At 41.8% G+C, this 22,500-nt stretch overlaps 1 protein-coding gene across 1 annotated transcript in view; it reads right to left on the reverse strand.

Moving 5' to 3' along the window:
* Positions 1–22,500, reverse strand: part of LOC138853887 (uncharacterized) — a 152,820-nt gene that overhangs the window by 94,574 nt on the left and 35,746 nt on the right. Inside the window, exons 3-4 of the mRNA XM_070093452.1 lie at positions 10,631–10,768; positions 1–78 (exon numbers count right to left, since the gene is read on the reverse strand). The exon at positions 1–78 is cut by the window's left edge and continues 99 nt beyond it. Coding sequence (XP_069949553.1) covers positions 1–78; positions 10,631–10,768 — 216 coding nt within the window. The remainder of the gene's footprint in view (positions 79–10,630; positions 10,769–22,500) is intronic.

The raw sequence follows: 22,500 nt of genomic DNA on the forward strand, positions 1-22,500 counted from the left end.
GTCGTGCGTCATATTATACTCTTCATTGAAGCAGATGTACTTGGTCTTACGCACCTCGTCTGTGCACTCCTTCTCACTCTGCAGAGCAGTGTTAAAGAAAACAATGTGAGAACAAATAGACAGAATGTCTGGTTCATTATTAGTGAACGGGTGATGGAGCCTCCACTATTCCCTGCACAGAAGGACCCACACGGATTTGGTGATTAATATATTGTTCTTATTCAGATTTGTATCATTAAAACAATTATGATTATTTGTATTCTTATTAGTTTAGTTTTATATTAATGCTAATTATTATTATTTCTACAAAATAAAAATAATAAGAAAAGAAGAAATCATTGAGGAATAGTTAAATGCTGCAGATGAATGGTGATAACCTCTGGCGACAGAGTTGGGGAGGAGCAAGTAGAACATATATAAATCCTGAAGAATTTTATATCGAATCTGTGTCTGGTAGGTTGATAATAATCTGAGGTGCGTTTTTGGTCTACTGGCAATAACAATACGGGCACTGTCTCGACTACCAGCCCACGCCATGGACTAGTGCCTAGGGAAGAGCTGAAAAGGGATGCTTACGTCTAACTAGTAGTATGTCTCATGCATAAGTGAGAAGAATGCGTCTCGCCCAACTAGATCAACATCAACCAGACACCCCAGTATAACTGAATATATTAGCGTTGAATTCAAATGTTATTTTTCCATTTCATTTTTCATTTTTCTTTAAAGTAGGATACACCTTCATATTTCAATGTTTTATCTTTGCATTACTAAATAATAAAGTGTTTATCTTTGTGAATTATTATTTCTTTTTCTATTCATTAATTTTCCTGAGGAGGAGCCAGCCTTGGTAATACTGTCTGAAGTTGTTACAGGGCTGATGAAGTCTTCATATCCATGAAAAGGCATTATATATATTTAAGTGTAATCAGGTGGAAGTGGACACTTTACACTTGTGGTGGGGGGCTGTAAGAAATGCCGAGTTTGTACCATTAATTTATTTAATAAAAGCCTTTGTACATGTAACACTGTATTTAGCAGGAGTGTGTAGTTGTTAGGTTATTTTTAGTGTTATGTAAGATACATGTTTACAGTATTTTGTGTAGTGACAAAGTTTGATGTTTTGTTCATCAACAGTATCATTGTTACATATTAATATATGTACCTGATTATGTGTATCTGTACATGAAGTTTTAAATAAAATAAAATAAAAAAAAATTCCAATAATAACCCTACCATACACTTTTCCTGATATACTCAGTAAACTAATTCCTCTATAATTTTTACAATCTCTTTTGTCCCCTTTCCCTTTATATAAAGGAACTATACATGCTCTCTGCCAATCTCTAGGTACCTTCCCTTCTTTCATACATTTATTGAACAAAAATACCAACCACTCCAATACTGTATCCCCCCCCCCTGCTTTTAACATTTCTGTCATGATCCCGTCAGTTCCAGCTGCTTTACCTCCTTTCATTCTACGTAATGCCTCACGCACCTCCTCCACACTCACATCCTGTTATTCTTCACTCCTAAAAGATGGTATACCTCCCTGGCCAGTGCATGAAATTACCGCCTCCCTTTCTTTGTCGACATTTAAAAGTTCTTCAAAATATTCCTGCCATCTACCCAATACCTCCATCTTCCTATCTACTAACTCCCGCACTCTGTTTTTAACTGACAAATCCATTCGATCCCTAGGCTTTCTTAACTTGTTTATCTCACTCCAATTTTTTTCAGATTTTCATCAAAATTTCTTGACAGTGCCTCTCCCACTCTATCACATTCTCTCCTTTTACACTCTCTCACCACTCTCTTCAACTTTCTTTTACTCTCCATATACTCTACTCTTCTTATAACACTTCTGCTTTATGAAAACCACTCATAAGCTACTCTTTTCTCTTTTATCACACCCTTTACTTCATCATTCCACCAATCACTTCTCTTTCGTCCTGCACCCACCCTCCTATAGCCACAAACTTCTGCCCCACATTCTAATACTGCATTTTTAAAAGTATTCCAACCTCTTCAACCCCCCCCCCACTACTCATACTTGCACTATCCCACCTTTCTGACAATAGTTGCTTATATTTCACCTGAACTTCTTCCTCCCTTACTTTATACACTTTCACCTCCCTCTCTTAGTTGTTGTTGCCATTTTCCTTCTCTCCCATCTACCTCTTATTCTAACTGTAGGTACAACTAAATAATGATCCGATATATCAGTTTCCCCTCTATAAAAATGTACATCCTAAAGCCTACCCATTAACCTTTTATCCACTAATATATAATCTTTCAAACTACTTTCATTACGTGCTATATCACACCATGTATATTAATTTATCCTCTTTTTCATAAAATATGTATTACTTATTACCAAACCTCTTTCTGCACATAGCTTAATTAATGGCTCCCCATTTTCATTTACTCCTGGCACCCCAAATTATCTACTACTCCCACCACAACATTTTTACTCACTTTAACATTGAAATCCCCAACCACAAGTATTCTCACAATTGGTTCAAAACTCCCCACACACTCACTCAACATTTCCCAAAACGTCACTCTCTCTTCTACACTTCTCTCTTCTCCAGGTGCATAAACACTTACTATTACCCACTTTTCACATCCAACCTTTATTTTACTCCACATAATCCTTGAATTAATACATTTATACTCCCTCTTTTCCTGTCATAACTTATCCTTCAACATTATTGCTAATCCTTCTTTAGCTCTAACTCTATTTGAAACCACTGACCTAATCCCATTTATTTCTCCCCACTGAAACTCTCTCACCCCCTTCAGCTTTGTTTCACTTAAAGCCAGGACATCCAGCTTCTTCTCATTCATAACATCCACAATCATCTCTTTCTTATCATTCACACAACATCCACGCACATTCAGATATCCCATTTTGACAATTTTCTTCTTTTTAGTAATCTGTACAGGGATTACTAGCACATTGTTCCCGGCATTTTAGTTGACTTTTACAACACGCATGGCTTATGGAGGAAATATTCTTATTCCACTTCCCCATGAATATAAAATGAAAAGTAATAAGACCAGGAACTATTATATATATATATATATATATATATATATATATATATATATATATATATATATATATATATATATATATATATATATATATATATATATATATATATATATATATATATATATATGTCGTGCCGAATAGGCAGAACTTGCGATCTTGGCTTAAATAGCAACGTTCATCTTGCCATATAGGACAAGCGAAAATTTGTGTATGCAATAATTTCGCCAAAATCATTCTGAACCTAACGAAAAAAATATATTTCACTGTGTTTGTTTAGTATTAAATTAGTCATATTTAAGTTACTTTCAGAATAAAATTCAATTACATCAGTAATTCTGATAAAAAAGTTTGAAAATCAATGAATTTTAGCTAAAAAATCAGGTTTGTCTGAAAAGTGATCTAAAGGCTCAAAATCTAAAATATATTTAGTTGGGTTAGGCTAAAATAAATTGTTCTTGTTATAATAAGGTTAGGTAAGTTTTCTAAGATTCTTCTGGAGCAAAATTAAAATTTTTTACATTAACATTAATGAAAAAAATATATCTTTAAACGTATAAGAGAAAATTTTAGAAAGGACTTAATTTTAAATGAGTTCTTGCTAATTGACCAGTTTTACATATTCGGCACGACATATATATATATATATATATATATATATATATATATATATATATATATATATATATATATATATATATATATATATATATATATATATATATATATATATATATATATATATATATATATATGTCGTGCCGAATAGGCAGAACTTGCGATCTTGGCTTAAATAGCAACGCTCATCTTGCCATATAGGACAAGTGAAAATTTGTGTATGCAATAATTTCGCCAAAATCATTCTGAACCTAACGAAAAAAATATATTTGATTGTGTTTGTTTAGTATTAAATTACTGTAAACGTATTTGAAATATATTTAGTTGCTTTAGACTAAAATAAATTGCTATTGTTATAATAAGGTTAGGTAAGTTTTCAAAGATTCTTTTGGTGCAAAATTAAAAAAATTTACATTAACATTAATTAAAAAAATATATCTTTAAACGTATAAGAGAAAACTTCAGAAAGGACTTAATTTTAAATGACTTCTTGCTAATTGACCAGTTTTACATATTCGGCACGACATATATATATATATATATATATATATATATATATATATATATATATATATATATATATATATATATATATATATATATATATATATATATATATATATATATATATATATATGTCGTACCGAATATGTAAAACTGGTCAGTTAGCAAGAACTCATTTAAAATTAAGTCTTTTCTGAAATTTTCTTTTATACGTTTAAAGACATATTTTTTTTCATTAATGTTAATGTAAAAATTTATAATTTTGCACGAAAAGAATCTTAGAAAATTTATCTAACCTTATTATAACAAGAGTAATTTTGTAGACAGCCTGTACTGTCTGCACAGACAGCCCATGCTGTCTGCCAGCTTAGTTCATATTTCACGCCACTCAGGTGCTGCCCTCTGTAGCCAGGCCTCTCAGTAGGCACGCCAGCCTGCCGGCCCATGCCTCCGCCTCACTCACACAGCGGCCTAGCAGCAAGACACAAGGCCTCCCAGCTCTCTCTTGTGGGATAGCCCTGCCCGAGCCATAGGCACAAACACACAAGCCTGTGTACCCACCACGACTTAACAATAAAGTAAGAAGCTTCCGAAGACGTATCATTTACTCCCCGCTACCATACTACCAAATAATCCCGTTATATTGGTACCAGCGGTGGTCGCAGCAGTGTGTTTGCCCAAAGCGAGGAAGGAAGAGGGATGAAGTCATCTTCACTTCATCATCCCATGCAAGAAGTATCCGTCTCTCAACAAGTTATCCTGATGTTGTGTCTGCACGTTTGAGCATCCAGACACAGGTACAAGCAGGATCCAGGCCGAAATTTGCCGAAATTCTCCGAGAATTGTAAGTGGCGTCACAGTGACCCCACGCTACAGTGACTCCATGCTACAGTGTCGCACGCTGTTTCTCAAGTCACGTGTTCAGCGTCACTTGTATGTTGCTGTTGTTGTTCAGCTCAGCACAGCCGTTTCAGCAAGCCAGAGGTGAGTTTTGTGGTGATTTCTGCGTCCATTGTGAGTTCTCTACGTATTTGTGGGTGGGGGAGGAGAGGAGAGGAAGTGGCTGTTCCTCACCTTGCCCATGCTCGCCCTACTCACGCTCACCCGTCTACCATACACCACTCACCACTGCCCACTCCCTCTTCTGTGTTTTCTGCTGTTTTCCATGTGAATTCATTGCCAGAGCTGTGTATCCGAGTGTCCGAGGCCACTCGAAGCTACGTGGACCAGCATGCCATGTAGATCACGACACCACGTGGATCACGACGCCACGTGGGTGTGGGCGATGTCACGTGGATCTACCAGCCACGTGAGTTACCAGATGTCCCAAGGCGTTATGCTGTGGTCTGCTGCCCGCATCACATCGACGTCACCCATGATGCTGCCCGACTTCATGACGTCACAATGTCTGCTGACGTCACCTCGAGATGTCTGCTGACATCACAGTGCTGCTGACGTCACCTCGCGACATCACGCCTGACATCACATGATGTCACATCGAGTGTTTCTAGTAATTATTTCCGTATTGTCGAGAAGATTGAGAGAAAATATATGTCGTGTGTTAATTAATTCCTCTCAGTCAGTGTTCTCACATGTTGTACCGCAGTGTGTTTGTAAAGTTTCTGTGTGTCCAGTGAGGTCTGAGCCAGACCTGAGTAGCACCACTGTGTTAAGTCACCCGTGTGACCAGTGTGTTTGACAGCTGATTACTCAGCCCTGAGCATATGAGCCCTCTTCTACAGAAAGCTTTTATGCTCGTCGCTCGTGTTGTTCTGCAGAATCGCACCTGCTACGATTCCCATCGAGATTTGTTTCACTTCACGTCCAGACCGTCAGAGTGCAGTTATATGTAGAGAAACAAGTCTGAGGACGCTTAGACTAACCTCTGCTATAACTCCAACTGCCGAATGATACTCGCCAAGCCGCAGTTAGCCCTGTCGGCAGGCGCTGTGTCAGCCTCATGTCACAAGCTTCAGTGAGCAGTCTGCACAAAGAAGATGTCACTTTGACTGCTAGCTCTCTCACTGCAGTCTGGTGTATGATGTTACGAGTCCCAGATGTTTCGCCCAGTCGTCTCTGCCACGACTCGCTCCACAACTCGCTCCACGCTCGCCGGCAGTGACAGCCCAGCAACAGTACCAGTCGAGAAGTGTCCTCCTTTGTCGCTTGCCAGAAGTCCTGCCCAGTTGCCGAGTTTTGTCGACGCCTCACTCAAGGGCACCAGCATGTCGTGCCCCAGGTTGAGTGAAACCTGCAGTGACTCCTACGATGACTGCTTCACCGTTCCAGAGGAGACCGTACCCTGTTACGTCACAGCTCAGCCGCAGCGATGTCTCCTGTGTTGCAGTATCTGCTCAGACGCAGGAAGGCGTGCAGTGTTGCCCTTCGACTCTCACTGCCTTTGACCACGATGTTTAGCACACCCCACATGTTTTTTCTTCCCTCCCTGTAGGAAGTTTTTTTTCCATGTTCATATGTATATATATGTTTTTATTTTGTGTTCTGTGCCCTGTTCCTATGAGAGAGAGACCGAGTTTCTTTTACTACCAGTATTGTCGCGTCAGGACGACATGCGGTAGGTGGCCGAGCGTATGTAGACAGCCTGTACTGTCTGCACAGACAGCCCATGCTGTCTGCCAGCTTAGTTCATATTTTGCACCACTCAGGTGCTGCCCTCTGTAGCCAGGCCTCTCGGTAGGCACGCCAGCCTGCCGGCCCATGCCTCCGCCTCACTCACACAGTGGCCTAGCAGCAAGACAAAAGGCCTCCCAGCTCTCTCTCGTGGGATGGCCCTGCCCGGGCCATGGGCACAAACACACAAGCCTGTGTACCCACCACGACTTAACAATAAAGTAAGAAGCCTCCGAAGACGTTTATCATTTAACCACCCGCTTGCAGCACCTACCAAACAAAGCCATTATAATTTATTTTAGCCTAATCCAACTAAATATATTTTAGATTTGTTTATAGTAATTTAATACTAAACAAACAGAGTGAAATATATTTTTTTTTCGTTAGGTTCAGAATGATTTTGGCGAAATTATTGCATACACAAATTTTCGCTTGTCCTATAAGGCAAGATGAGCGTTGCTGTTTAAGCCAAGATCGCAAGTTCTGCCTATTCGGCACGACATTTTATATATATATATATATATATATATATATATATATATATATATATATATATATATATATATATATATATATATATATATATATATATATATAGGGAAGTACCCCTATATTTGATATTCTATGTGAACATTTATTAATAAACAGAATACATTTACAGAAAAACATAAACATGAATACAATGGCACAATGTATCAAAGATCATGGATTTCCTCCAGCTCCTCCGAGACTGGACGCAAGCCAAGTATGCAGCAAGCATTTCCCCTCTGGATGGCTACACTGAGGCGCTGGAACATGAAAGTGGTTGCCCTTGGGTCCGTGGTGGTGTCGATGAGTATGGAACCCAATTCTTTAAGGTAACATGTGGCATTTTTTCCCATGATCCCGAGGTCTCTGATCCCAATGGGACAAATTGATACTGTTGGCTTATGTCCCTGTACTTGCTGATCTTGTACTCCTCTCTGTGGTCAGCAGCTCCTCCCTGTCGCCCCACACTGTGATGGATATAGGTGTCAGCCAGTGTGGACACACAGGTATAGTCCCATGCTAAGAGCTTGCCATTCTTCCAAGGATAGATGGTGATCCTGTCGGGGCGGTTTGCTGGGTTGTGCGTATTGTTGGCTGCTAGTCATCGTGGCTCCCTCTCGGCTGGGCATCCAGCTGTAGCAAGGGTTCTCTTAATGATGTTGACCTCATTGTGTCTTGCATGCCAGCCCTTGGTTTTGGAACAGTTAAGACCATGTAGACCGTATTGGTCTGCCTGCGCTTCGCCGCAAATACACGTATATTCTTTGTGAATTGGAGCAGCAAGGCGCAGAGCCACTGCAATACGGAGGGCCTTAGGGTCGAGCTGCGTTCCCATTGCCGATATGGGAACTGCTTGGAGGAAGTCTCCAGAGTGATGTGCGTTCACAGCCTGGAGACGGGCAATCTCCGTATCTGATGTTGCAGCCCTTAGCATGTTGGCAAGCACCTTTTCAGCGATCGGGCCATCCCAGCTTGACTGTTTGTGAGCCAGTGCTGCACTAGGGTTTGGTGCTGGAGCAGCGAGAGTCTCCCATTCAGTGATGGCACTGGCATAGCTAGGGTCTTCCATTCCTGCTGAGTCACTGAGGGTATCAGGAAGAATTTGTCTTATCAACTCGTTTGATGCTATGTAAGAGGATAGGAAAGCTGGTAGAGCAATGTGGGAGGATCTGCGTACTCCTAGCCCTCCAAGGCTGACCGAAACAAGTGATTGTTATATAGACTGCTTGTTGAGGCGGGTATTCAAACAGGATGAGACTGAAATTAATCCTTGAGATACCACAGCCACGAGTTTCCTCAGGCCAAGATAGAAAACGCATAGCTACGTGCTGTGTGCTTGGTTCTTGTAGAATTGCTGGCTCAAGTGGCAAGGCGATGCGTACATTGTGCTGCCTCTGGAGGCGGTGTAAGGTTCGTAGGGTCGAGTCCTGGCCTGCTGCAGTTTGGTAAATGATTTATAATCACTTGTTTCGTGATATCATTAATATATATATATATATATATATATATATATATATATATATATATATATATATATATATATATATATATATATATATATATATATATATATATATATATATATATATATATATATATATATATATATATATATATATAATGTCGTGCTGAATAGGCAGAACTTGCGATCTTGGCTTAAATAGCAACGCTCATCTTGCCATATAGGACAAGCGAAAATTTGTGTATGCAATAATTTCGCCAAAATCATTCTGAACCTAACGAAAAAAATATATTTCACTGTGTTTGTTTAGTATTAAATTATTGTAAACAAATCTAAAATATATATAGTTGGGTTAGGCTAAAATAAATTGCTCTTGTTATAATAAGGTTAGGTAAGTTTTCTAAGATTCTTTTGGTGCAAAATTAAAAATTTTTGTATTAACATTAATGAAAAAAATATATCTTTAAACATATAAGAGAAAATTTCAGAAAGGACTTAATTTTAAATGAGTTCTTGCTAATTAACCAGTTTTACATATTCGGCACGACATATATATATATATATATATATATATATATATATATATATATATATATATATATATATATATATATATATATATATATATATATATATATATATATATATATATATATATATATATATATATATATATATATATATATATATATACAATCATGAACGAATCAATATTTATTTCATGTTCTGGAAATGATGATGTTGGAACTAAACATTCAGGGGTTTAAGCTCTTCTATGATGATAGAAATAACGGTAAATGGGACGGAGCGACGCTAAACCTCCAATAAAAATTGAATGACCGCTAAAGACTGACGAAACGATAAGTCTATCTTGGTACAGTTCATAGAGGGAGAGGAAAAGTTGATTTTAAGCGAGATATACCGATCACCGAACTGTCAAAGCGACAAAGTGTATGGGAGCAAACTGTTCATGCTTCGAGTTTCCATACAGTAGTAATTCTTGGAATTTAACCTTAGCGAAACTGGATTTCTTTAGCTGGTAATGAAGAGTCAAGCGGCATCCTGGAGGAGATCCGGGAATGTTTGCTTATAGACAGTTTATGACACAACCAACGAGGGTAAATGACCTGCTTTATAAACAAAAAAGTAAGTCATAACGAAAAACTGTCAGCCAATAAACAGAAGAATGGACGGGGACGCGAACGTGATGGTTGTATGTAGGAAACCTAAAGCTCTACCACCGAGCTTTGAAGATTAAACTGGAAAGATTTGACAGCCGGCATAGCTGTGATTTGGATGTATGAGCGACACCAAGACTCTAGTTTCTTGTATCACAACCCCAGAATCTTTAATGGTAAATCTGTTGTCATATTCCTCTAAGCGATGTAGTCCATCAACTCAAGATAAGTCTTAATGAACGACTGTCATCGAATAAACGAAAGAAGGGACTGGGACTCGAACCGTGGTTCTTGCATGCAGATTTTACAACTAACACAACTGAGACTTGGACTAACCTAACCGAACCTAGCAGGTAACTATAACCCTATTGTCTCTTCCTACAGACCTAGAAGCTGTCATGATACATCTTATCATAGCCGTACAGCCTTTTAGTCAATAAACTGAAGACAAATTGTAATGAATGATTGTGAATGTATAACCAGAGGAATGGACGGAGAATCGACCCTGGTCTAAGCATGCAAGCAACAGAACCAACGCTGTACCACTGATCTACGAAGCTTACAACAGAAAGATTTCACAAAATTAACTCTGTTGTATCAGCGACACCAACTGTGACCCCACCTGTCATTACTTATCAATTTGTATTACCTTACCTGTGATGGGATAGGAATCTTTTCTCCTCCAAACTCGACCCAGGAGTAACAGTGGCTGTCGTCGGGTTTGGTAAGATACTCAAAGAAGCTCTGCACCCCGCGGTACTCCAGCATGGGTAGGAGGGGGTTCGCACACGCCTGTGGCAAGCAAGAGTCATTCAATTTACCTGCAGTGATTCTTTGACTCATCGTGATTATGTCCAGGTCTCAGAACACGTCTCACTTTTTAACTGTTATTATCAGTAGTATTAGTAGTTGCAGCCGTAGTAATATTCATAGTTGTAACGTTAGTAGTAGTAGTAATAACATTAGTGGTAGTAGTTGTAGTTGTTGTAATAGTAGCAGCAGTAGTAGTTGTAGTGGTAATAGTAACAGTAGTTGTAGCAGTAGTTGTTGTAGTAACATTAGTAGTATTAGTAGAAGTTGTAGTAGTAACAGTAATTATACTTGTAATTGTTGTTGTAGTAGTAGTAGTTATTGTAATAGTAATTGTAGACGTAGTATTAGTAGTTTTTGTAGTAGTAGTAGTAGCAGTAACAGTAGTAGTATTAGTAGTAGTAGTAGTAACAGCAGTAGTAGTAGCAGTAACAGTAGTAGCAGTAGCAGTAAAAGTAGTAGTAGTAGTAGCAGTAACAGTAGTAGCAGTAGCAGTAAAAGTAGTAGTAGTAGTAGCAGTAGAAGTAGTAGTAAAAGATAGTAGTAGTAGTAGTAACAGTAGTACTAGTAGTAGTACTAACAGTAGTAGTAGTAGTAGTAGTAGTAACAGCAGCAGTAGTAGTAGTAACAGTAGTAGTAGTAGTAACAGTAGTAGTAGTAGTAACAGTAGTAGTAGTAGTAACAGTAGTAGTAGTACAGTAGTAGTAGTAGTAACAGTAGTAGTAGTAACAGTAGTAGTAGTAACAGTAGTAGTAGTAACAGTAGTAGTAGTAGTAACAGTAGTACTAGTAGTAGTAGTAACAGTAGTACTAGTAGTAGTAGTAGCAGTAGTAGTAGTAGTAACAGTAGTAGTAGTAGTAGTAGTAACAGTAGTAGTAGTAGCAGTAAGAGTAGTAGTAGTAGTAGTAGTAACAGTAGTAGTAGTAGTAACAGTAGTAGTAGTAACAATAGTAGTAGTAACAATAGTAGTAGTAACAATAGTAGTAGTAACAATAGTAGTAGTAACAATAGTAGTAGTAACAATAGTAGTAGTAACAATAGTAGTAGTAACAATAGTAGTAGTAACAATAGTAGTAGTAACTAATCAATCAGTCAATAAGCTATATTTCATAATATCAACTAAGTATAAATACGCACCACATATTAAATACACACCTCATATTAAATACGCACCTCATATTAAATACGCACCTCATATTAAATACGCACCACATATTAAATACACACCTCATATTAAATACGCACCACATATTAAATACGCACCACATATTAAATACGCACCACATATTAAATACGCACCACATATTAAATACGCACCACATATTAAATACGCACCACATATTAAATACGCACCACATATTAAATACGCACCACATATTAAATACGCACCACATATTAAATACGCACCACATATTAAATATGCACCACATATTAAATACGCACCACATATTAATATGCACCACATATTAAATACGCACCTCATATTAAATACGCACCTCATATTAAATACGCACCTCATATTAAATACGCACCACGTATTAAATACGCACCACATATTAAATACGCACCACATATTAAATACGCACCACATATTAAATACGCACCACATATTAAATACGCACCACATATTAAATACGCACCTCATATTAAATACGCACCACATATTAAATACGCACCACATATTAAATACGCACCTCATATTAAATATGCACCACATATTAAATACGCACCACATATTTAATACGCACCACATATTAAATACGCACCACATATTAAATACGCACCACATATTAAATACGCACCTCATATTAAATACGCACCACATATTAAATACGCACCACATATTAAATACGCACCTCATATTAAATATGCACCACATATTAAATACGCACCACATATTACATACACACAATATTATGTCACTACACAATGTATTTCTCAGCTGCTCATAACTTAATAACCTTACGTCTAATTATTGTATATATTATTACAAGTAAAATTACACTTTAAAAATAAACTTATACATTATGCATCAATGGAGAGATGGAAAAATTAGGAAACACAACATTCTTGACTTACAGAAATGATTAAAAAAGCAGAATTGTTGCTGATCAATGATCAATAATGTGTAATATATATAAATGTACATGTAGTCGTAGCAGTACAATGTACACCACACATTACACTCTACTGATGCAAATAGCTAAAGTGTCATACTTCTTTGTGTCCGTAGCTCGAGTGGTAGCGCACTGCGGTGATTGTGGTGGTGTTCGTTGTGGTGGTGGTGGTGCTCGTTGTGGTGGTGGTGGTGGTGTTCGTTGTGGTGGTGGTGGTGCTCGTTGTGGTGGTGGTGGTGGTGTTCGTTGTGGTGGTGGTTGTGTTTCTTGTTGTGATGGTGGTGGTGCTCGTTTTGGTGGTGGTGGTGGTGTTCGTTGTGGTGGTGCTCGTTGTGGTGGTGGTGGTGCTCGTTGTGGTGGTGGTGGTGGTGGTGGTGGTGGTGGTGTTCGTTGTGGTGGTGGTGGTGGTGCTCGTTGTGGTGGTTGTGGTGTTCGTTGTGGTGGTGGTGGTGGTGGTGGTGGTGCTCGTTGTGGTGGTTGTGGTGGTGGTGGTGGTGCTCGTTGTGGTGGTTGTGGTGTTCGTTGTGGTGGTGGTGGTGGTGTTCGTTGTGGTGGTGGTGGTGCTCGTTGTGGTGGTAGTGGTGGTGGTGGTGGTGGTGCTCGTTGTGGTGGTTGTGGTGTTCGTTGTGGTGGTGGTGGTGTTCGTTGTGGTGGTGGTGGTGGTGGTGTTCGTTGTGGTGGTGGTGGTGCTCGTTGTGGTGGTGGTGGTGTTCGTTGTGGAGGTGGTGGTGGTGGTGCTCGTTGTGGTGGTGGTGTTGCTCGTTGTGGTGGTGGTGGTGTTCGTTGTGGTGGTGGTGGTGGTGCTCGTTGTGGTGGTGGTGTTGGTGGTGTTCGTTGTGGTGGTGGTGGTGTTCGTTGTGGTGGTGGTGGTGGTGTTCGTTGTGGTGGTGGTGGTGTTCGTTGTGGTGGTGGTGGTGTTCGTTGTGGTGGTGGTGGTGTTCGTTGTGGTGGTGGTGGTGGTGCTCGTTGTGGTGGTGGTGGTGGTGCTCGTTGTGGTGGTGGTGTTGGTGGTGCTCGTTGTGGTGGTGGTGGTGGTGGTGCTCGTTGTGGTGGTGGTGGTGGTGTTCGTTGTGGTGGTGGTGGTGGTGTTCGTTGTGGTGGTGGTGGTGGTGTTCGTTGTGGTGGTGGTGGTGGTGTTCGTTGTGGTGGTGGTGGTGTTCGTTGTGGTGGTGGTGGTGGTGTTCGTTGTGGTGGTGGTGGTGTTCGTTGTGGTGGTGTTCGTTGTGGTGGTGGTGTTCGTTGTGGTGGTGGTGTTCATAGTGATGGTGGTGGTGTTCGTTGTGGTGGTGGTGGAGTTCGTTGTGGTGGTGGTGGTGGTAGTGGTGGTGCTCATTTTGGTGGTGGTGGTGTTCGTTGTGGTGGTGGTGGTGTTTGTTGTGGTGGTTGTGGTGTTCGTTGTGGTGGTGGTGGTGTTCGTTGTGGTGGTGGTGTTCATAGTGATGGTGGTGGTGTTCGTTGTGGTGGTGGTGGTGTTCATAGTGATGGTGGTGGTGTTCGTTGTGGTGGTGGTGGTGTTCGTTGTGGTGGTGGTGGTGTTCGTTGTGGTGGTGGTGGTGTTCATAGTGATGGTGGTAGTGTTCGTTGTGGTGGAGGTGGTGTTCATAGTGATGGTGGTGGTGTTCGTTGTGGTGGTGTTGGTGTTCATAGTGATGGTGGTGGTGTTCGTTGTGGTGGTGGTGGTGTTCATAGTGATGGTGGTGATGTTCGTTGTGGTGGTGGTGTTCATAGTGATGGTGGTGTTCGTTGAGGTGGAGGTGGTGTTCATAGTGACGATGGTGGTGGTGGTGGTGTTCATAGTGATGGTGGTGGTGGTGGTGGTGTTCATAGTGATGGTGGTGGTGTTCGTTGTGGTGGTGGTGTTCATAGTGATGGTGGTGGTGATCGTTGTGGTGGTGATAGTGTTCGTAGTGATGGTGGTTGTGTTCGTTGTGGTGGTGGTGGTGTTCATAGTGATGATGGTGGTGTTCGTTGTGGTGGTGCTTGTTGTGTTCAAAGTGATGGTGGTGGTGATCGTTGTGGTGGTGGTGTTCATAGTGATGGTGGTGGTGATCGTTGTGGTGGTGGTGGTGTTCATAGTGATGGTGGTTGTGTTCGTTGTGGTGGAGGTGGTGTTCATAGTGATGATGGTGGGGGTGGTGGTTGTCGTGGTGGTGATGGTGGTGGTGGTGGTGGTGGTGGTGGTGTTCATAGTGATGGTGGTGGTGTTCATAGTGATGGTGGTGGTATTCGTTGTGGTGGTGGTGGTGTTCATAGTGATGGTGGTGGTGTTCGTTGTGGTGGTGGTAGTGTTCATAGTGATGGTTGTGGTGTTCGTTGTGGTGGAGGTGGTGTTCATAGTGATGGTGGTTGTGTTCGTTGTGGTGGTGGTGGTGTTCATAGTGATGGGGGTGGTGTTCGTTGTGGTGGTGGTGGTATTCATAGTGATGGTGTTCGTTGTGGTGGTGGTAGTGTTCATAGCGATGGTTGTGGTGTTCGTTGTGGTGGAGGTGGTGTTCATAGTGATGGTGGTGGGGGTGGTGGATGTCGTGGTGGTGGTGGTGTTCATAGTGATGGTGGTGTTCATAGTGATGGTGGTTGTGTTCGTTGTGGTGGTGGTGGTGCTCATAGTGATGGTGGTGGTGATCGTTGTGGTGGTGGTGGTGGTGTTCATAGTGATGGTGGTTGTGTTCGTTGTGGTGGTGGTGGTGTTCATAGTGATGGTGGTGGTGTTCGTTGTGGTGGTGGTGGTGTTCATAGTGATGGTGGTGGTGTTCGTTGTGGTTGTGGTGGTGTTCACAGTGATGGTGGTGGTGTTCGTTGTGGTGGTGGTGGTGTTCATAGTGATGGTGGTGGTGTTCGTTGTGGTGGTGGTGGTGTTCATTGTGGTGGTGTTCATAGTGATGGTGGTGATGTTCGTTGTGGTGGAGTTGGTGTTCATAGTGATGGTGGTGGAGGTGGCGTTCATAGTGATAGTGGTGGGGGTGGTAGATGTCGTAGTGATGGTGGTTGTCGTTGTGATGGTGGTGGGAGTGGTGGATGTCGTAGTGATGGTGGTGGGGGTGTGGATGTCGTAGTGATGGTGGTGGGGTTGGTGGTTGTCGTAGTGATGGTGGTGGGGGTGGTGGTTGTCGTAGTGATGGTGGGGGGGTGGTGGGGGTGGTGGATGTCATAGTGATGGTGGTGGGGGTGGTGGATGCCATAGTGATGGTGGTGGGGGTGGTGGCTGTCGTAGTGATTGTGGTTAGGTTGTCGTAGTGATGGTGGTGTTCGTAGTGATGGTGGTGGGGATTGTAATGATGATGGTGGTGCTCGTAGTGGTGGTGGTGATGATCGTAGTGATGGTGGTGGAGTGGTGATAGTAGTGATGGTGGTGAGGTGATGATCATAGTGATGGTGATGGGGGTGGTGGTCGTAGTGATGGTGGGGTGATGATCGTAGTGATGGTGGTGGGGGTGGTGTTCATAGTGATGGAGGTGGGGTGGTGATCGTAGTGGTGGTGGTAGTTTTCGTAGTTGTGGCATGCAAAGAGTACGTAACCTTTATTCGGCGCATGTACACACCCTCATTTACAGGCTATCTCCCCCAACCAGCGAACCAGGTGACTGAAAGTTGACTATGGGGCCCCGTCGTTCAACTAGTAACCAGGTTCCAGCCAATAAGATGGTTTTGGCAATCGCAGAGGTTATGTGGGTACCACTCTCCTGTCTGCCCTTGTCATTCCCATTCTAGAGCTGGTTGAAGCACTGTCTGCTCTCTTGTGGCTTCTATTCTGCCTTGCTTACCGTGGAGTGCACTAATACCTATCACTGTACATAGTGTATATAGTGTACATATTGCTGTTCTAAATTGGTGAAGGATAATACAAGTCAAAGCTTTTCTGCTGTGTTTATTTTGCTCCCTTTACACCCAGGATAACAGGCCATTTGGACTCCTGGGTTGTAATATGGGGGCCTGTCCGGGAGCTGGAGCTGGACTTAGAGAAAGGGTGAAGCTGGTAGCAGGAACATTGTGCAGCTTGCTGTCTGGCATTGCATTAGCTTTGCCAATGCTTTACAAATTTTGTGTGTCAGTTACTTTGCTGCAGTCAGCCTTGCTATTGTGTGATCGTTCAACAGCTCACTACTAGCTTGTTCAGTGTGCTCGCTTCGCTACGGTCAATCTTGTAGAACAGTGTGTAGCTTGCTGTCTGGCATTGCTTTACAAAGTTGCTACTAGCCTGTTTGGTGTGAAGAATTTTGCAGTCAGCTTTGCTCTTGCATATCCACCTTGTATGCATATTCTGCAATCGTACTGTGCATAACTAAGTGTGTTCTGCAAATTAACGTGTTACGTTGGGGTATTCTGCAATCGTACTGTGCATAGCGAATAACTTGTACATTGTGGTATGCCACCTAGACGAATCAGACGTCTGGTGTCGGCATATACTTTGTATAACCTACCTAAATTGTCCCTACATCGTTGTTGGCAAATTGCTCATTCCATTGGCATTAATTACGAATGTACTCTCACAGCTGCGCAAATGCGTTCACTGACTACTGACAAACTTCGAGAGGAAGAGATGGCACATCAGACTCCTCCCTTTACGGGAGCTAGGGCAAAAACCATGTTCTCGCAGGAGGAAGATGATATATCAATGGAGCAAAACAGTCAGTCTAGTACAGCAGGGTTGTCTCAAGGTAAATCAGCGGCATTGGCACTTGAGCAGGCAAAAATCAATCTTGAGCAGACTAGGGAACAGAGAGCATTTGCAAAAGAAGAATTTGATAGGGAAAGAGAAAGGAGGCAGTTTTCGCATTCTGTAAATGATTTTAGTTTACAGAAAGCAGTGCAGCTTGTTCCCTGCTTCAATGAGGCCGAACCAGAAAATTTTTTCGAAAGCTTCGAAAATCAGGCTCGAGCCTTGAGGTGGCCGGAACAGCATTGCGCATCGTTGGTTCACACAGCATTGTTTGGTGAGGCACAGGAATTTACGTCAGTGTTAAATGACGCTGAATTTTCTGATTATCAAGTAGTGAAAACCACAGTTTTGGGAGCATATACATGTATCCCAGCTAAGTACAAGAAATTATTTAAATTAGGCAGGCGACAGCTGGGTCAATCCCTGGTTGATTTTGTGGGACAGCAGACCAAAGCTTTTACCAGCTGGTATAAAGCAAGTGGTGTCGCCACCTTTGAGGAGCTGGTGCAGTTTATTCTGATTGACAACCTGCTGGAGTCTGTGGGACCAGAGGTTCGAGTCTTTCTGAAGGATCGTGACTTAACCACTGCATTGGAGGCAGCCAGGTTGGCTGATACCTTTGAAACTAACCACTCCTTGTCCGAGCGGTCTCGTCTATCTTTTCAACAGCCTGGCATGAGCAGAGATCATCAACCTTGGAGAATGAAGTGCCAGCCGGAGGGAGAACGTCTACATTAGCCAACTAAGTCACCTGGTGAGCCACGCTTCTCAACTTATGGTCCACCTGGTGAGAGACAAACTACTCAACATGGTGCATCTCGACAACAGTATTCACAGAGATGCCAGCCAGAACGACACCAGTTGCAACGTCAGCAGGGAGTAAAGGGCAAGCCTGTCGTCTGCTTCCTCTGTAACAAAGTAGGTCACATTCGTCCCAACTGCCCCCACAAACCCCAACCCATTGGGAAAATCTCTAATATCCCTAGTAACATGTCCCTGAGAGAAGTAGAAAAAGGAATGGCCCCTTATTATTTTAAGAGTCTTATTTACCTTCAGGAAAACTCAGAAACAACTGAAGTCAAAACCTTTAGAAATACTGGAGCATATTGCTCACTTATAAGAGAGGGAATATTACCCCTTTCAAAGAACACTTCCTTTATTCCTTGGAAGCATTTGGAGGAGCTATATATTCTGTCCCTGTGCATAAAATTTATGTACAGTGCAAATATTACACTGGGTACTTGACTGTGGGTGTATCCAAAGGATTCCCCATGAAAGATGCCATGTTATTACTGGGTAATAACATTACTACTGCTAGTGTGTGTCCTGAACCTATAATGATTAATTCTTCTCCGGTGTTGGCCGTAACTCGGGCAACATCCCAAGGGTTGTCTGGCGAGAATGTTGACCTATCCTTGGACGACTCTGATCTCGGAATAGCCACGTTGTTTTAGGAGGCACACCGGCCGGAGCCTCGTAAATCAATTGAACAGACCCCGATCAAGCCTCCTATTCCCAGGTTGCAGGATTGCCAGATATCTCTGTTTCCATGCCCGAGGGACTGTCCTTCCGGGAGAAACAACGAAAGGACCCTTCTTTAAAATTCGCTTTTCAGACAGCCATGGGTAAATTCTCTTTGGATCATCCTGTCAAGTATGAACTTAAAAACGGTTATTTGATCTGCACTGAGACTGGTAAGGAGATAGAGGGCCAGCAATTGTCAGACAGGTTAGTGGTTCCAACAAAGTTTAGACCTCAAATATTGAATATAGCTCATAATACTTCATTAGGAGGTCACTTAGGAATTACTAAAACCTTGTATAGAATCATAAAAGAATTTTATTGGCCAAAATTAATGCAGGATGTGAAGAATCATATCAGGTGTTGCCGAGAATGTTAGCAAGTAGGGAAACCTGGACATTCCATTAAACCTGCACCTCTCCAACCTATACCTGCTGATGGAGAACCTTTAGCAGATTTAATTATAGATTGTGTAGGTCCACTACCTAGGTCAAAGTCGGGAAACCAGTATTTATTTACAATTATGGATAGAGTAACCAGATATCCTGAAGCAATTCCCATGCACAGTAATACTAAAGCTATTCTCAAAGCTTTAACAAAATTTATTTCTTGTTTTGGCATTCCTAAAACTATTCAAAGTGATCAAGGTACTAACTTCACTGCCAAAGCATTTAGGGAAGCATTAACTAGGTTAGGGATAATCCACAACTTATCCACTGCCTATCATCCTCAGTCCCAAGGCGCCTTGGAAAGATTCCATCAGACGTTAAAAACCATGATGAGAACTTTTTGCATGCATTTTCCTACAGACTGGGATGAATCACTACCTTTGTTGCTGTTCTCAGTACGAGAAACGGTGCAAGAGTCTACCGGGTATAGTCCGTTTGAGCTGATCCTTGGGCACAATGTACGAGGTCCTCTTCGGGTGCTCAAAGAAGGATGGATGGGAGAAGATGTTAGCTCAACACTCTAAAACCCGTTTTCAAGGTTGCAGGTGGCACGTCAGTTAGCCAAAGCTAACCTAAAGACAGCTCAAAATAAGATGAAACAGAGGTATGACAGAAATGCACAATTCCGCTCCTTCCTTCCAGGAGACAAGGTGTTGGTGCAGGACCCTATACCTGGCCTCACCTTGAAAGCTAGATTTACGGGACCTATGCAGATTGTAAGTAAATTATCTGATGTAAATTATGTGGTAGCTCCCACTGATAAGACCTCAAAAACTAAAACTTACCACATTAATAAATTAAAATCTTTTCATACACCAGATAAAGTCCCAGTAATGACTCTGTCCTCCTCCTCTGAGGACGACTCTGATTCTTTGCAGTCTATTTCTGAAATTAATGTTAAGCTTTCAAATTCTGTCCTCCTCAAGGGACTATCTGAAACACAAGCAACAAGTTTAACTGAGTTTCTACAGTCATATCCTAATATTTTTTCGGATGTACCGAAAAAAATGTACGTTAGGTTATCATGATGTAGATGTGGGAAACTCTAAACCTATTAAACTCTCCCCTACAGAGCTAATCCTGAAAAGCAGAGGCTACTTCAGCAGGAAGTAGAATTTCTGTTAAAGCATGGTTTAGTGGAGGAGTCATCTAGTCCATGGGCTTCACTGTGCATCCTTGTTAAAAAGGCTGATGGAGGGTTTCGTATGTGTACAGACTACCGTAAGGTGAATGAGGTCACAATCACAGATGCTTACCCTCTTCCTCGTCTAGATGATGTAATTGACTTTGTGGGTATGGCTACTTTTGTGTCCAAGTTAGATCTCCTTAAAGGTTACTCTCAGGTACCTTTGACGGATAAGGCGAAGGAAATCTCTGCCTTCATAATTCCAGGTCATTACCAATACACAGTTAACCCCTTCGGAATGAAAAACTCCCCCTCTTCATTCCAGAAACTTATCCATCAGGCTATTAAAGGACTTGAAGGCATGGCAGCATACCTGGATGATATTGTGTGGTGTCTGATACTTGGGATCAACACCTACTTAGACTTAAGGCTCCTTTCGAGACCTTTCAGAGTTCCCATTTAACTGTTAATTTATCTAAATCTTCCTTTGGCCAGGCCACTGTCACTTTTCTAGGCCATGAAGTAGGTAGTGGTAAAGTTGCTCCTACTTGCTAAAGTTCTTGCTATTAAAGATTATCCAGTTCCTCATGATAGGAAATCTCTTCAACGTTTCCTAGGCATGATAGGATTTGCAGAAGATTCTGTAAGAATTTCTCAGATATTGTAGCCCCTCTTACTTCTCTTACCAGTCACAAAGTTCCCTTTAATTGGTCCCCAGAATGCCAAAATGCTTTTGACAAAGCAAAAAGATTATTGTGTACTGCACTCATTCTTTTGTCTCCAGACTTTTCCAAACCTTTTTCATTACGGGTTGATGCTTGTGAGTTTGGGGTTGGGGCAGTACTATTGCAAAACGGGAACGAGGAGTTGCAGCCTGTAGCCTTCTTCTCGGCAAAGTTCCAGCCGCATCAGAGGGCTTATTCTACCATTGAAAAAGAAGCCCTTGCGCTGGTACTGGCTTTGGAGCATTTCGATTTTTATGTGGGCCAGACATCACAGGTGGTCACCGTCTACAGTGATCACAATCCTCTAGTATATCTCCAAGCCATGAAGAACCACAACACAAGGCTCATGCGTTGGGCTTTACGACTGCAACCCTATTATATATAAATTGTACATATTGCCGGCAAAGAAAATATGTTGGCAGACTCTTTATCTAGAGTCTAACTATATTATTTACTTATATATATTAGCTTAGGATGTTAAGTTACTTGTGGTAACCCCTTCCATGCTCTTTTTTTTAATCCCCTGGTGTGGGTTTTTTTTTTTAGTGAGGGGATGCGGGATACCGTCTGCCTGTATCTTGGACCTAAGCTAGCCCGACTGTCTGCTGTCTCGCTCTGAGTTTAGGGTTTGGCTTTTTGTCACGAGAAAAGCTGAGCTCTATCTAAGAGTTGGATGGTTGAGAGGAAAGGCGGTCCCATTATTTTGTGCCATAGTGGCACGGTTACCACTGGGAGGTGGCAGCCTAATCCTGAGCCTTCTCGGGGTGGGGGTGTGGCATGCAAAGAGTACGTAACCTTTATTCGGCGCATGTACACACCCTCATTTACAGGCTATCTCCCCCAACCAGCGAACCAGGTGACAGAGTTGATGATGGGGCCCCGTTGTTCAACTAGTAACCAGGTTCCAGCCAGTAAGAAGATGGTTTTGGCAATCGCAGAGGTTATGTGGGTACCACTCTCCTGTCTGCCCTTGTCATTCCCATTCTAGAGCTGGTTGAAACACTGTCTGCTCTCTAGTGGCTTCTATTCTGCCTTGCTTACCGTGGAGTGCACTAATACCTATTGCTGTACATAGTGTATAAAGCGTACATATTGCTGTTCTAAATTGGTGAAGGATAA

Source organism: Cherax quadricarinatus, chromosome 42 (genome assembly GCF_038502225.1).
Source record: "Cherax quadricarinatus isolate ZL_2023a chromosome 42, ASM3850222v1, whole genome shotgun sequence".
NCBI classification, from domain to species: domain Eukaryota; kingdom Metazoa; phylum Arthropoda; class Malacostraca; order Decapoda; family Parastacidae; genus Cherax; species Cherax quadricarinatus.